The sequence below is a fragment of the Acanthisitta chloris genome, unplaced genomic scaffold, assembly GCF_000695815.1.
Source record: "Acanthisitta chloris isolate BGI_N310 unplaced genomic scaffold, ASM69581v1 scaffold11399, whole genome shotgun sequence".
Classification (NCBI taxonomy): Eukaryota; Metazoa; Chordata; class Aves; order Passeriformes; family Acanthisittidae; genus Acanthisitta; species Acanthisitta chloris.
In genome coordinates this window covers 16,843-33,104 of record NW_008689834.1, presented here as the reverse complement: position 1 = coordinate 33,104, position 16,262 = coordinate 16,843, and the positions used below count along the sequence as shown (strand labels likewise).

General features: G+C 38.8%; 1 protein-coding gene across 1 annotated transcript in view; it reads left to right on the top strand.

Annotated features, from left to right (window-relative positions):
• Positions 1-8,460: 8,460 nt before the first annotated feature.
• Positions 8,461-16,262, top strand: part of LOC103808774 (glycosyltransferase-like domain-containing protein 1) — a gene marked incomplete at its 3' end in the record, with an annotated part of 9,062 nt that continues 1,260 nt past the window's right edge. The window contains exons 1-3 of the mRNA XM_009081579.1: positions 8,461-8,536; positions 10,533-10,593; positions 13,749-13,916. Of these exons, the coding sequence (XP_009079827.1) occupies positions 8,461-8,536; positions 10,533-10,593; positions 13,749-13,916 (305 nt within the window). The remainder of the gene's footprint in view (positions 8,537-10,532; positions 10,594-13,748; positions 13,917-16,262) is intronic.

Below are 16,262 nucleotides of genomic sequence, written 5' to 3'. Positions count from 1 at the left end.
CCCAAGCAGCTGTTAAAGCAAACTTTGTTCATTTGATTTTCTTTGCACTAAATAATGGCGTTATTAGTTGTGCCATTATCTAGAAAAGATTTTCTAAGGGCTTTAAGGATACTCTCTATTGTTACTGTTAGTTTTGATATGTCAGTAATCTTTATAACAATGATATGGCTTGGATTTCAGGTGAACTTTCAGATTTGCCTGTGCTGCTGCACTGTACTTCTTCAAATTTTGACTAGGTCTTATAACATTTGTTGAAATCCTTACAAGATATTCATCTATTTGTAGCATCATATAGGTCTGGCTCCCCATCTGTCCCTGTTTTTCATGACAACGAGGCTCTGGTACATTTTTTTTTTTCACTTTAGTTCTTATTCATTGAAGCCCACTGTAATGCTGTTTCTATCATAGTTATTTGTCCAACAGCTTTTATTGATCATTTGGGATAAAATAAAAGATTTCTTCATAGGGAGAAATTTTAAACAGCAATCAGTGAATTTGGTTTAATTAGATTAGTTTTCCTACCTTATAAAACTGAGTGTAATCAGAACCCAGTTATGTGCTACGAAAATAAATAAATTGCTAACATAATATGCTGCCAAAAGCTGAGGAATATTGAGGAAAAGGAGTTCTTGCTGAATTATAATCTGCTAGACCATATTTCTGACGGAATTCATACAACTTCTTAATTTTAAAAGTCAGGCTCTGAATCTAAGGTTCAGATTCCCTCCAAATAAATCCTTATTTAACAGGATATCCCTGCGACTTTTTTTTTTTTTTATTCCTTTTTTTTTCCCCCCTTATTTTTCAGTATTGGCAGCCTGAGTAAAACAGTCTCATCTGGTTTAAGTAAAATCTTTGCATTACTTGGCGGTGGTTTCTTTTGTACGTGGTGCTTAGAGCTCATTGAAGCTGGAGCGTACAGGAAATGCAAATCATGCAAATCATCCTCGCGCTGACGATGTACAGTGGCGTGATTGAGCAGCAGTACGTATGGCTCGTGGGCTGACCACATGAAAGAAGTCATTTAAAGACCAGATGAGCCCAAGCTGGCTTAAGTTAGACTATGTGTGAGCTTCAAAGCTTATAGCATAGCATCCTTTTTAAAAATAAATTTATTTTATTAATAACACCTGCGCCGAGTTCTTCAACAGTGAGAACATGTATGGGTGAACGTTACGTTCGATACGTGCCACGCCGAAATCAGAAGGGCAAAATTGTTGGGTTTTTTTGTGGATGTTCAGGTATGCATTCATATCAGGGCAAGTCAACCACAGCCTAATGCGCTGCAAAAAAAAGGCCAGTTTGTGTTTGAGGTACATAAAAGCTCAACTCTTTTGCTGCCTTTCAGGTAAAAATGAAAATAAATGGAAGATAAAAGGGAATTTTTGCTGTGCAGCAGAGTTTAGAACAGCCTTTCTGCAAGTGCTTTTGAGTGGTGAGAAGAGGGAGGTTGAGTGCTTGCTGCTTCAAATTTCTTGGTAACTGAGAAAAAAAAAATCCTACAGATTATTTTCCATACTTCTGAAGAGCTTTTTCAGGAGTTTTGGGCCTGTATCCTTCCAATAAAGCTGAGCTCTTGTGTTGTGTGACTGAGCCTTGAACATGGTGTGATTGAGAGAGCAGCTGTGGTGGGAACATCAAGTTTCATCCCTTGTGAGATGAACCTGTGGGCACAACCTGAGTAAAGTCACAGAGGAGAATTTTTAGTAGAATATTAAGCATTTTTCATAGTAATCTGGCAATAAAAACAGAATGAATGGGCTAGGTAACAATGTGTCTAAGAATATTTTTACCGTTGGTAGTACTCACCATGGGTGGCTCTTCTGCTTCTAGTGAGAGTCTTATTTCTTCCGTGTCCTTTTTTTTAAATACAACCCTCATTGGCTTTTCTTTGGCTGTTTTCAAAAGTTGAGATTCATTCAAATAATGTAACATGACACAAAGCTGGAAAATGTCAATCTTGAACTGTTTCTGTGTCATCTTGTTTAATTTTTACTTGAAACAGTAGCCCTGAGGAGGTCTGCAGTGGGACTGGGCAGGACACTGCACTGTGTCACCCTGACGGATGTAATTTTGGCTTGATAATTTTTTTTCCTCTAGTTTCTTGCTCCTTCGTTTTCTCCTTTCTTCCATTGCACAGGAAAAAGAGAGAGGGAACAAATTAATTTTTTTATACCTTTTCTACCAGATTGCTTCCTTCCCATCAAGTCAATCCACAGGTTTTGCATCAGAAGAGAGGGACATTTCCCATGTTTTACTTGGGTTTTTTTTCCTTTCTTTTAAACACTAACTATATTCTTCTCTTTATCTTCATGTATGAAGTCAAGAGGAGCATTTCACCCTCTTGATGTGGCTGCAGGTTGGGGCAGCTGCTGCCATGTTAAGCATATACAAGTGATGGTCATGGGGCTCAATGGTGAGTTTTGTTCAGTTGGGGCTGGAATGCTCAGGTTTCTTCAGTGTGCTTTGTTTATTCATTGATTTATTTTAAATTAAAGGATTATAGGTGGATGAAGGGATGGCATCCCAAAATTATCAGGGAAAGGAACATCGTGAATAAATATTATTTCTCTGAACCACTTTGTAGAGCGATCCCTTACAGGGGTTTTTTGTGAGGTTTCTGGGCAGGGTTTATACATCCAGCACACACTTTGTGTTTTAATAGAAGCAGGAATTTAAATCACAGATAATATTAAAATATCTTTTATACTCAGTGTAAGAAATACCAAGATTCAGGAGCAAACAGAGAAAGCAGCCTAAGAAATTTTACTACTTGTATCTATAATAATTTACTATAATTTAATATCCATTTCAGTGTTTGACAGGAAGTAAGGGTTACTTAAATATTTGTACCTAAGAGCACAGGGTTGTATAAAGATCTTTGAATTTGCAAGTTAATTTGTTTCTTCCAGCACTATATAGAGATATATACAGAAAATTAATCCCACATGATTGTACAGCTACCAGTGCTCCAGAACTTTTTTTGAAAATACTTTCCAAAGAACATCTCCAGTCATCTTGACAAACAGCTTGAGTCAAGATTCCTTTACAGGAGCTCCTGAAAGATTTTATGTGTAGTCCAAAGGCATTGCTGGAAAAATGGTGTTATTTGGAGACCTTGACCAAAAACTGCTTCACTTTGCTCAGGTTTTACAGATCTGAAAGCTTGTCAGTCATCCATCTCAAACAGATTATTAGCTGTCTGTGAGGGAGAGGTGCACAGTCTTTTCTCAATAACAAGTTAGCTGTTGTCAACAGTTTTCCTGGCCAGGGTTTAAATAGCTCAATTTAGAATGGTTCATAGTTTTATAGTGGATTTTTCTATAAAACATACATGTATATAGTATGTATGTGTGTTGTGTATCTGATGTCTGAAAATACTGAATCACTCTGTATGGTCTCACAAAGATAATGTTCAGGGACATCTCTCAGGTGCTGTGGTGAGCAGGGTCCATAAGATACATAAACAGTAACATGATCATATATGAGTTGATTAAATCACTAGGCCATGACACTTACTTATCTTCAACTCTGACTTGGGCTCCTGAGTTCTCACTGTGGCCTTGGTTCTCTTGGTGGCCCTTGATAAGGAAGTTTTGGCCTCAGTTTCTTAATCTTAAAGATTAGAAAGCATCTGGTGTTTTCTTCTGACTTTATGTATGATTTGAACCCCAGAGGCACATATTTCTCCTGTATCTTCCTGGGGAGTAATGGGCATTCAGCACAAGATGCTTTATTTAATGCTAAAAAAAAATTCAGAAGTTGCAAATGAGATGTGTTGGGTAAAACATAATTTGTAAAATATGTGGAAGCCTAGAAGTGTTTTTATTAAATTATTATTTTATTACTGGATTTTCCATGTGGGGAAATGTCAACATTTTGCTGTGCTGAGATTTCTTTTGCTTACTCAGGGATCATATCCATGTTGTGTAAGTTGACCCAAACATGACTGTATAAATGTCTATTGTCGTTTTTAACCCTGCAAAACTCTCAGCCAGGAGCTGGAGAAGAAAAATGTGTTAAAGGCTTCAGTTCCAGAACTGTTAAATTCTCTAACAAGTTTGGCATATTCTCTTTTTATTTGAATTTTCTCCTATGTGTCTCTGCCCTTGTGTCGGTCCCTTATGTCCCACATCAGGAGCTCCAAGCTGCAATAAATGTCTATTGTCGTTTTTAACCCTGCAAAACTCTCAGCCAGGAGCTGGAGAAGAAAAATGTGTTAAAGGCTTCAGTTCCAGAACTGTTAAATTCTCTAACAAGTTTGGCATATTCTCTTTTTATTTGAATTTTCTCCTATGTGTCTCTGCCCTTGTGTCGGTCCCTTATGTCCCACATCAGGAGCTCCAAGCTGCAGAGCTGAGACCCTTCTTTCTCTTCTTTCCCTGGTTGCATTATAAATAAAACCCTGTTATGATAACACTTGGAATAAAATGATAAGACATCAGTACAGATTACCCTAAAAATCATGTTATGTGAGTGGAAATAAAACAGCTTATGGTATATGCCAGGCATGATGCAAATGATATTAAATAAATATATGACTGAAGGGTTCCATTCATTCCAAATGCTCCCCTTTGTGATCTTTAGCCATGTTTGCAGAGAAACCTTTCTTAAAGCACTTAAAGCTTAATTCAGAACAGACAAAACAATTATCTTTTGAAAGTCTGATGAAATATGTTTGGCAGCTTTTGAATTTAGGAGAGTGTTTGTCTCACTTCTTTGAAATCTCCCTTCAGTCGCTCGCTCAGCCGTTTCGGTGGAGTCGTTCAAATCTGGTAGTGAGTGTGGGCTTTGCTGAGTTTAAAAATGGTCTAATCACAAAGTGTAGGGGCTGGAAATAGTGTGTCATGCCCCCAAACTGACATTTGCCTTACTGATGTGCTTTGAATATCAGTCTACCTGCTGTCCCTGTGTTTTTGATGAGGTGCTGGTTGATAGCTCTCTCCATGTGGGTAGAGGTTTGCTCCTCCCAACACAGGTCCAAAGACTCTTAAGCATTAAATTATCTTATTTTATCTAATTTAATTTGTTAGGGGACAGGAGTGTCACTTTATCTTCTCTAAGTATAAATGATGAATGTTCAAGCACCAATGTGTGACTGTTTCTTATGGGAAGAGAAGGAAGAAAACTGACACTGCACAGTGTAGTTTTATAGTTGAACTATGTCATGAACACAGAGCAGAAATATTTAAATTGTGGCTCTGATTGCCAGTTCACTGAGCACATGGAATAGTTTGCTCGGCTTATATTAAGGCAGGAAAGTTGTCACTACACTGCAGCAACAAATATTATACAAGTATGAAGGGCATTTGGGAGAAATGCATATTTTCACTTTATATTTTTTTGTAATATTTGATTAAAATCCGTTTCTTTTTCATATATGTATATGCAGGACTTTGTGAATTTCTCTTTGTGAATATATATTAAAATCCCTAAGTTATTCCTAATGTTCTGTAGTGCTGCCTGCTCCTGACAAACATCTGATAAGGATCATATGCCTCTAAAAAAGAGAAGTTCCTCGAGCAAAATATCCTCATGAAAACAGGTTGGAGATACTCACATTCTCTCGCTCGCTCTCACTCGCATGTTACATTTTGGCACGTTGTAGAAGCAGGTAGCATATCTACTACCTGCTGTTGAAAGTGTTGAAGATACTGAATTATTTATTCCATCTTCTGCACTATCCAAACTCGTTTTGGGTAGTTTGACACATCTCGGTCTTCCATATGGATACTTCATGGTGACAGAGTTGCCAGCTGCTCAGGTTTTATGACAGTCTGAGCTTTTTCGAGGACTGTATTAGTTTTCTGGGAGGAATCCTGCTTTTCCTGAGGTCCTCATTCCTAGGCAGTAGTTACACCTTAGGCTGATGCTCTGGAGTGGGAGTTTTTTGGGAAAATTAGCTGAGAGCTTCCATAAAAATATTTTGTAAAAGACTTGCTGTTCATAGATTGTGTGAGATGAAATCAGAGCTGTGGGGTATTAGAAAAATGTGAAAGCCATTTGCTAAGAAAGCTAAGTTCCTTTTAGTGACAGTCTTCAAATTTCTAAAAAAAAAGAAAAAAAAGTGTTTAGAGATCAAGGTGCCTAAAGCAACATAAAAACCAGTCTGAAATACTTTGGAGAACAAGATTTTCAGGGCACTTGAAGTGTAACACTAAACAGTCTGCAAAGCTTCCCCATGACAGGGGATTGGAGTTAGATGGTATTTAAGGTCCCTTCTAACCCAAACTCTACCATGATTTTCTCTGCAATTGTGCAAAGTGAATGGATCTGCTGTTGTTTTAAGATACTGAATGTGTAAACCTGAAAACCATGAGAAGGTTCTGAGTTTTCAGTTTGCCAAAACTTGTTAAACTAATGGAAAATCAGCCACTGTTTCACTTCATTTTGAACATCTCTTGTAAACCTTTGTCAGGGAAGCTCAGTGTTTTGGTGGGTCTGTGCTGCACTGAGTTTCATTCTCTTTCAGTTAGATATCTCTCTGTTGCAGTGAGATTCATATATCCATGATGTTGACAGTTCTGTCATCTTGGATCCAAACTGACACCAGGTGATGTGAATTAAAGATCCTCAAAGTTTGGTGTTCAGATTTGCTATTAAATAGTAGTGTTGTGTAGCCTTAGGACTTCTCCAAAGTTGCTACAACCTCTTGGCCGTGTTGCATCGTTCATTCCAGTCATTTGACAGGTTTGTCCATAGGTAAAATACCTAATGCAATGAATTTGCAGCCTTTAAACCAATAAATAGTGCTATTTTAATGCTACTTAAGTAAAACATCAATTTTGCAAGTATTTTTCCTTAAAAACATCTCTTCACTTTACATCACTATTTCCTATATATTTACATTTGGAGAATTTGTGCCTTCAGTCATTATGTCCTTTAGTTTTTGTTGTATTTTACTTTTTCCTTGTTCCATCACATCATCTTTTTCATCAGAGCTAGTCTGTCCATCTTATATAAACCATCCACCAATGGCTACTTTTCACTGCTGGATTATCCTGATTTGTTTATGCTCTGCCCTAATAAAATTCCTTTGCTTCATTATTTAATGCTGATGAAATTTGAGTGAGGAAGATGATGTGGATTCTTGGCTTTCTTCTTCCCCCCATCACCACAGCTCTAACTGCTTGGGCTCGACCTCTCCCTTCGTGGGAACAGAGAGGCCAATGTAGCCCATGGTGAACAATCTGGCCACTAAAGTAAAAATGTGCATCTGTCAGTAATTAATTGAAGCCAAATTTAATTACAAATCAGGGAAAAAATAGTGCCACACACTTAATAAAATTCAAGAAGCTTCAGTGTTGTTGCCCAAAAAGCAAAGCAATGCAAACAAAATACATCCCCCTCAAAAGTCTGATCTGGGAGAGTCTCTTTCAAGCTTATTTGATGATGTTAAATAGAAAATTAGTTTTGATTAACTGTTTTCACATCCTTTTTGATTTATTTTTAGGTAAAGGTCAATGAAAATAGTGGCCAGTGTTTAAGGCTGATTGCTAACCAGTTGTGTTGGCTGAGGATCTGGCCCAAAATTTAATTTAAGATTTAATTGTATGTACATATTCTGATAGCTGGTTGAGATAAAGAATCAGAGGGATAAGAAGGGATAGAGAAAGAACCCAAATAATTGACAAATAAAGACATTTATTTCACCTCTTGAATGCTTTATGGTGTATTTTTAAATAGAAAAATACATATAAAAAAAGGATTGGCAGTATGAATCCAAACCAAGCTCTTCCTTCCTACTGCATTTTAGCATCCAAATCCAAAACTATCGAACTGGTAGCAGCCATGAATATTTATTACTGTGTGCTATATGTACATACAGCAATTACAGCAAGAGGAAAAAAATATTTTCCTTTACAATTAATATTTGTAAACGTTTATGAAAGTACATAGAAATAAATAAGACAAACACATGGCCTAATTAAGATGAAAGGCATGACAAGCCTTGTGATTTGTTCTGAAAAATAAAGAATGTTAAAATAGTAAGACTTAATTATTTCTGTAAACATTTCAAATTATGCTCTATCTAGAAAACCTTAATTTATGAGTTATAATATCTATAAGCATTTTTGACATTTGTACATTCCATGTCAAAAATTATTGTTAATTTATTATTTATTGCACAGTATTCTGTTGCATATTATCACTTATTAGTATTTATTGTTCAGAAATTCACTGTCATCTATTGTGTAATGGGAAAGGGAAAAGCTTTTTATATGTGATTGTAATTTGTGTATTCTTGGGCTAGTGATAAAAAAGCAACTTCTGCAAGTTAGTGATATAAAAATGTGTGTAGTAATAAACAAAAATAACTGGTCTGTTTAGCATTCCAGGCATTAACAATGCTATTTGGAATACAGTTTACATTTGAAAGATAACTTAAAGCCAAATCCATGGACTTGTCTATTTGCTGGGTGCAAATCAAGGAAATTGTATGGTGGAGAAACCAAAGCCATGGGGTTTGATCTTGAGGAGCTTGAAGACACCATCATCTTTGAAGCCCTTTTTTCTCCAGGTGGATATGTTTATGGTAAAACTCTTGGCTTTGCCAATGACCTTTAAGTAGGCAACATTCATTACTGCTTATCCCAATCCTAAATTTCACTGCAGAGGGTTATCATAGAATGATTTGGGTTGGAAGGGGCCTGAAAGATCATCTTGTTCCAGACTCCTGCCGTAGGCAGGGACACCTTCCACTAGTCCAGGTTGCTCCAAGCCCCATCTAACCTGGCCTGGAACACTTCCAGGGATGGGGCAGCCACAGTTTCTCTGGGCAACCTATGCCAGTGCCTTACTGGTTCTGTCAGTGCCATCTAATGAACTGTGACTTTTTTTTTGTACCCATTTCCCCATAAACTCTCATATTTGTGGTGATATCCAAATCTAATCCTAATCTATCTCAGTTATATTGTAGTGCTGTAGGATGAAGAATGCTCGTACCTCTTTTCTGGGCTGCCAGATCTGCAATCATACGCTCAGTTTGCTATGAATGTAGTTTTTTTGTTGCAGATAGTTATGGTTCCCTACAGCAATCCTCCTTTTCCAGGGGGACCTGGGTTACCTGTGGTGCCATGCACACTGTACCTGTGTCCATCTTTCCTTCATGCTGGCAGAGCTTCTGCCAGACAGAGTGAACATTCCAGTACAAATCAGGTGCTGTTTTAAACTCACTTTGTGCTATAAGCCTGGTGGATTGGAGAGTTCAGCCTCCATATCCATAGATACATAAATATGCTCTGTGTGGTCTCCCAAGGGGAAGGCAAAATGTGTTTTTAGTTAAGTTGCATGGGAATTTAATTGAAAGATTTAGGGCAATGCCATAAAAGCGTAAATCATGGCGCTGTGACACAAAGAAGATTTATAAAGCCAAATAAAAATACTTTAGCACCTTCACTTCTATAATTTCTCCGTTATAAGTGGAAACCTGTATTAGTCATTTTGTCTGCTGGTAATTAAAGCAAAAGTAAAGGCTTTTATATTTCACTGATTTTCAGTCCTTTGGAATGAAATAATGGGGAAGAGAAGAGCAAAGGGCAGAGCATTCTCTGGACACATCATGACTCTAAACCTGCAAGAATGCCCAACTTCCTCCCCAGGAATATTTATATTAATTAAGCACATGCTTAACTTAATTCACAGAGGTAGTTCCTCAGAAAGATTGTGAGGTAATTCAGATGAAGCACAAGCTTAGTGTAAGTCCAGAGCTTGTGTGGATGGTGGCCCTGAAATCTGGCCACTCTCCAAGGCCATGGGGCTACCACACGTGTGACAGTCCTGCTCTATGGGAGAAGAAGGTCATTTGTCACACAGCAAAATGCTCAGGGATAATTTGGAGAAGGGAGCTAGGGAAGTGCATTAGAAATATGACCTTCAGCGCAGGTTTAGTGAGGATTCACACATTGTATTTATTGAAGAGTACTGTATATATTAAATGCTGTGGTGTTGATAGGTCTAGATAAGGACACCATAATAGCAGTGGAATTGTAGGGGGTTTTGTGAGATGGTAAGTTAATGATGTAGCTGTTAATTTGAATTTAGCAGACGTTTTAAATATAGGTTTCTCTTACAGAGACAAAAGTTGCAATTTAAAGCTCTTTGGTGGTCTAAAAACAGCTTAATTCTCTAGTAGCATGGTAATAAGTACTAATCCAGCTTATACAGTGATTGTAGTATGTCATGTTTGTGAAAGATTGCCTAACTCTGCTTTCTCTGGGTTTTATGTTAATTTTTTTAAATTAAACATAAAACCTTATAACATCTTTATGCTGAGATAAACTGTTCAATTTAACTTGTGCTCAAGCAGCAGCTGTCAGGAATTATCATGTTTCGAGCGTTCTTGCCATCACCTTGTGTCTCTACCTCCCGGATACACTCCGTGGGATGATAAAGCTCACCTTGTTAGGATTTATTACTTAAATAATAACCTGAGGTAAAATGAAAGTTGATGTCACACGGAATGACAACTGACATATATTTATGTCACACGTTCCATTATAATAAACTTTCCTTTCTTCCCCTTGTAATAGGTGTTAAATGGAAATCAACTCCAGCATATCCTCCAGTGCCCTGCATGAGTCCATTAGCTACGTACGTGGCTGCTCTGTGGGCATGTTCACAGGGACTTGTGCTGTCAGGTGTTATTTAAGCTTATAGAGCCAGAGAAATTGGTTAGTGCTGGTAGTTAGCAGCTTTTATGCCAGTAAAGAAACAAGTGTAAGTGTGTCTCATAGTCGGGATAAATTCTGGAAGTGCTGGGAAGTAACGTAAGTGAATCAAGGAGGATGTTTTCTAATAAATGGGGTTATTTTCTTTTTTTTTTTCCTGATGTAAGCACTGTCATTTCTGGCACTAAATCTGAATTTGCTAGTCTTCACAACAGTTTTCTCTTGACACCAGTTTCTTGTGCTGAGCTGGGCAGCAATAAGTGATCTTCTTGTCAGTTGAGTCTTATCATTTTCTATTTACAGTGGAGAAAATTTGGGTCTACCTCTTCCAAGCTTTCTAAGTTTTCAGCCTTCCTTGCCATACTAGTCAGCCTCCAGCATACTCTAATGATTCTATTGAACTACTTATGTTTGCCTAAACCAGAACTGCTATTGTGGCCATTATAATCTATTTTTTCATATTCTTCTTTTAATTATCCCATTGTTGTTCTGAGCATGTTCAGATATTTCATAGCTACATTGGTTTGTCTAAGTCTAAATTTCTTATCTCATCTCTTGTCATACTCCCCATTGCCCTTTTCTCTCCAGTCATCCTATTAACTTTGGCCCATCCACTGTCTCCACTTCCCACCCTTGCTCTCTGCTGGGAAGATGGCCCAATGTGCCATCTCATTTTTACCCTCTTCCCTCAAATACAGCCAAGTTCATTGATGCTATCTTGCATCAGTTCAGGTTTCTTCCTAACTCATCACAGAAAAGGATTTTCTGAAAAATCAGTAAAGGAAAAGATAAACTGTAATTCAGTCCAGAAAGAGAATCCTAGAATGGTTTGGGTTGGAAGGGACTGCAAAGATCATCTTGTTCCAACCCTATGCAGGGACATGTTCCACTAGACCAGGTTGCTCCAAGTCCCATCCAACCTGACCTTGAACACTTCCAGGGATGGGGCAGCCACAGCTTCTTTGGGCAACTTGTGCCAGTGTCTCATCACCCTCACAGGAAAGAACTTCTTCTTAATATCTAATGTAAATCCATCCTTTCTCAATTTGAAACCATTCCTCCTTGTCCTATCAGTAGTCAAAATTTTGCCAAGCAACATTTAATCTCATTTTTGCAATATTAGGGGTATGTTTCCTCCTGTTTTTATTTTTCTTTGTCACTCTGTGCTCAACTCACCACCAACTCTGAGAGGGGTATTGCATTGCCCCTAGGAAGCTTTCCTGCCTCTGCTTTGAGCCTGACACCCGGGTCATTATGAAGCCCAGAGGTCATTACTCATGGTGACAAATAAGTAATGACTTAAGTAAAACTATTTTTTCCTCCTAGTATGGCTCATAATAAACCTGAGCTCATATCTTAATTGTCATTCTGTTTGACAGGCCCTTTAGAACCATCAACTGTTTGATGAACAAGGCAATAACATTCATCTCTCATTTTTGTAAGCCTTTCAGATCAGCATTGACTCAGGTTGATGAAGATGGATACAGGATTTGTTCTCTAGGAAGTGTTTATTCTGTAGATACAGATTATCTAAGAATGGTGTAAGTTAGCATAGGTGATGATATGATATATGATATGAATACTTGAGGAAGTTCATGAGTTTTGAGGCTGACAGCCAGAATCAGAAGTTTATGATGTTATTGGTGTCAGTTTGACATTAATCTGTCAAGGGATCTGCAGCTCTCTGTAGGTTCAGTATTCAGTTTATTTGGAAGCAGCACTAGCCAGGGGCCAGGAGATGCTCCCATACATTCGGTGAAATGCAGGGAAATCTGCCACTGGTTACAGTAGGGTGACAATTTCATATTACATATTTAAACACATTAATTTTCTGATAGACTAGGCAGTTATACAAGGCTCAGATAACAGCTTGTTAGTGTTGTTTGTGGCTGCTTTATGTAATTGAAGAATATGTGCAGTGTTGTGGACTGTGGAATAGAATCACAGGATCGACCAGGTTGGAAGAGACCTTCGAGATCATCAGGTCCAACCCTACTGTGATTACTAGACCATGGCACTAAGTGCCACATCCAGTGTCATCTTGAAAACCTCCAGGGATGGTGAATCCACCACCTCCCTGGGCAGCACATTCCAATGTCTGATTACTCTCTCTGTAAAAAAAATCTCTTCCTAATATCCAACCTAACCCTGCCCTGGCAGAGCTTGAGTCTGTGCCCTCTTGTCCTGCTGCTGGGTGCCTGGGAGAAGAGACCAACCCCCACCTGACTCCAACCTCCTGTCAGGGAGTTGCAGAGGGTGAGAAGGGCTCCCCTGAGCCTCCTCTTCTCCAGGCTGAACACCCCCAGCTCCCTCAGCCTCTCCTCATGGCACTTGTGCTCCAGTCCCTTCACCAGCCTCGTTGCTCTTCTCTGGACCTGCTCCAGCCCCTCAATGTCCCTCCTGACCTGAGTGGCCCAGAACTGAGCACAGGATTCAAGGTGTGGCCTCACCTGCACCAAGTAATGCTTACAGCATATTTTTGGTACAGCAGGAGTGCAGCAGCAGGACTGGGGTGCAAAGGTAGAAACAGCATTTCATTACAGAGGATACCTAATAAAACTGTGAAAATAAACTAGAAAAAGGGTGGAAAATATAATAAAGCTAGACCATACTAGATAAGTGCACTGCATAAATCAAAAGGGTTTATGTCATGAACATGTTTTTTTTTCTGCTCATATATTGAATTTCAGTAGTCGGTTGCATAAAGAAGTAAAGTGTAATGAAACTGGCAAGCAAAGTATTCCCTAGTCAGCCTTATCTTTGTTCCATTTGTCCTTCAGATACAGCTTTTCTTGCCTTTTTCAATAAAATCCATCCAGCTTTTTTTTTTATTTTTTTATTTTGCATCTCTCTGTAACCGAGCTGGGAAGACCAATGAGATTCGGTGCTTTTCTACTTGGGTTCTTAGCAGCTGCTTTTTAAGAGATCAAAACTTCGAATGCTGCTACATGGTATTAAGGCTTAGCTATTGATGTGTCCCTATAGGGGTTATGTTTTTCTTGGGGAGGGGAGAAGGGGAAGGGGTGACCCCTATGAGCATGCTCACAGACTGTAAACACTGCTCTCCTTGTTTTCCAGGATCCTCTTTGCAAGCTCAGTGCTTAACCTGGCTGAACTCGCTGCCCTCCGCCCTGACCTTGGCAAATTGAAAAAGGTCCTCTACTTCCATGAGAACCAATTGGTATATCCTGTCCAGAAATGCCAGGAAAGGGATTTTCAGTATGGATACAACCAGATTCTTTCATGGTAGGTGTTGCTCACACCACTCCATGTTGTTTAAGGTGTCCTTCTTTCTACAGGTCATAACCCTGAGAAGTCTTCCTCTTTATATTTTTTTGGGTATAATTATTTCTTTAATTTTCATTTTGTATTAATTATTTTGAGTATTGATTACTTGGTATTAAATATTTTGCAAGAGCATGCAGTGACAGGACAAGGGAGGATAGATTCAAATTGAAATAGAGTAGGTTTCAATTAGATATTGAGAAAAAATTCTTCCCTGTGAGGGTGATGAGGCACTGGCACAGGTTGTCCAGAGAAGCTGTGGCTGCTCCATCCCTGGGAGTGTTCCAGGCCAGGTTGGATGGGGCTTGGAGCACCCTGGTCTAGTGGAAGGAGTCCCTGCCCATGGCAGGGGGTTGGAACTAGATGATCTTTAAGGTCCCTTCCAACCCAAACCATTCTGTGAGTCTATAAACAATGACCCTGTAGCAAACAGGTACCAGTAGAATCTTGAGGAGAGGTTGAGAAAGATGCTGTGACAGAAACAATCTGCTCTAAAGCCTCATCTCAATTTACTCTAGAAAGTCCATTAATGCTGCCACACTGTACCTGTTGGTGCTGGGGATTTTGACCTGTGTCTTGGCTGTAAGCATTGCTTTGTTTCACAGATGCTTCACAAAGCTGCAGCTACTCAGCTCTTGCTTGGCCATAGCTTTTACAGCATCGAGCTGAAATTATGGAGAGGGTTTTAGGGAAATAAACAGAAATTAAAATGTACTGCAGCACTTTTCATGTGTAGAGAGGGCAGTAAACATACCAGATAAATCCTTATATTTCTTTCATCTAGTATTCAGAAATTGTGCAGTGCTAAAATACCCAGACATTTTAAAGGCTGTGGTCCTTTATTGTTGCTAAAAACAAATGTATTTCTCGAATCTGAGTTAATGAAAGAAGTTAATAACAGCACCACTGAAAAGCTTTGTGGTTAGGCACTGTGCAGACCTAAGTGAAACAGCAAAACTCACTTGTTTTGAACTGCAATAAATTCATTTTCCCCATTCTTTCTCACCTCTCTGTTAGTAGGTGAATTATTAAGAATGGAGGTCCAGCATTTTAAAGGGCAAGTTGAGCTTTTGCATCTTTATAATCTAAGCCAGCTGATGTTGAGATTTGTCAAATAATGATCTGTGTATGCTCTGGGCATTCTGCAGCTGCTTCTGCCACAGCATTTGCAACATGTTTCACTTACTGAGCTGTGAAGATGGGAAGTAGAGTCAAAGATCTTTTGAAAACAGTAGCAGCCATTTTCAATGTTCTAACAAAAGGATGTGAGTTTTGGCACTGGGCATGGATTGAGCAATATTGGTTTTGTGTATATATCTTTTGTTTTATTATGGCAGTTATTTTTCACACATCTGTTGTAAACTGACAAATAGTTATCTTCAAAATATGCATTATTAAGACAAGAAAAGTATCTTCTATTGTGAAAGAGAATAAAAAAAGGTGACTTCTACAGATGATCGAATCACAGAATAGTTTGGGTTGGAAGGGACCTTCAAGACCATCTATTTTCAACCCTCTGGCAAGGGTAAAGATCTTTCACTAGACCAGATTGCTCAAAGCCCCATCCAACCTGACCTTAAACAGTTCCAAGAATGGGGCAATAGATGCACCATTCTGTCTCCTTCAGCATCCAGTATGTTCTCCATGAAATTATCAAATCCTCATCTCCCACTTCTGTTGCTGCAGAAACCCCAGTTTAACAGCAGATAGAAGCCATCTCCTCTGTATTGTTCATTACACTCCAATTGTCATCTGCAAAGAGATACCACCTTCCCCTCTTCCAAATCTGTTAACAATGAGGAAAATATACCTTTCCAGTTTTACACAGAGCTTTTGGAGACTATTAGAATTTCAGCACTTTGAACTTCAGGTTGGTGCCTTGGATCATTAAGAAAGAGAACTAATTTTTCTTTTGTCACTGATGTTTCTATAGAGCTAATGTAATAAAATCACATCTCTTTAGGGTGGCTGAGATTCCTTTTAGTTGCTCAGGCAGTGGTGGTGATGGCATCTTTCTTATTTGCCAGTGATATGCAGAGACTACAAGAAAAAATTTGGGCAAATAAGACTTCGTGCACAAGAGAAGCTGAGATGATGGTGTTGGAGCCTTTGCTATGTGTCAGAGAGCAGCACAGAAATGTATCAGGCTCCTGCACTGCCTCATGTAATCTGTATATCAGTGCAGAGAAGATGACTTTTGTATAAAACTGAGGCTACCAATGGGTTAAAAACCATAGGTGGGGAAGAGGGTGGGATGGCTGAAAGCATTTCAGCTCCCACAGCCTGCTTGAAAAGGATTATTTCTCT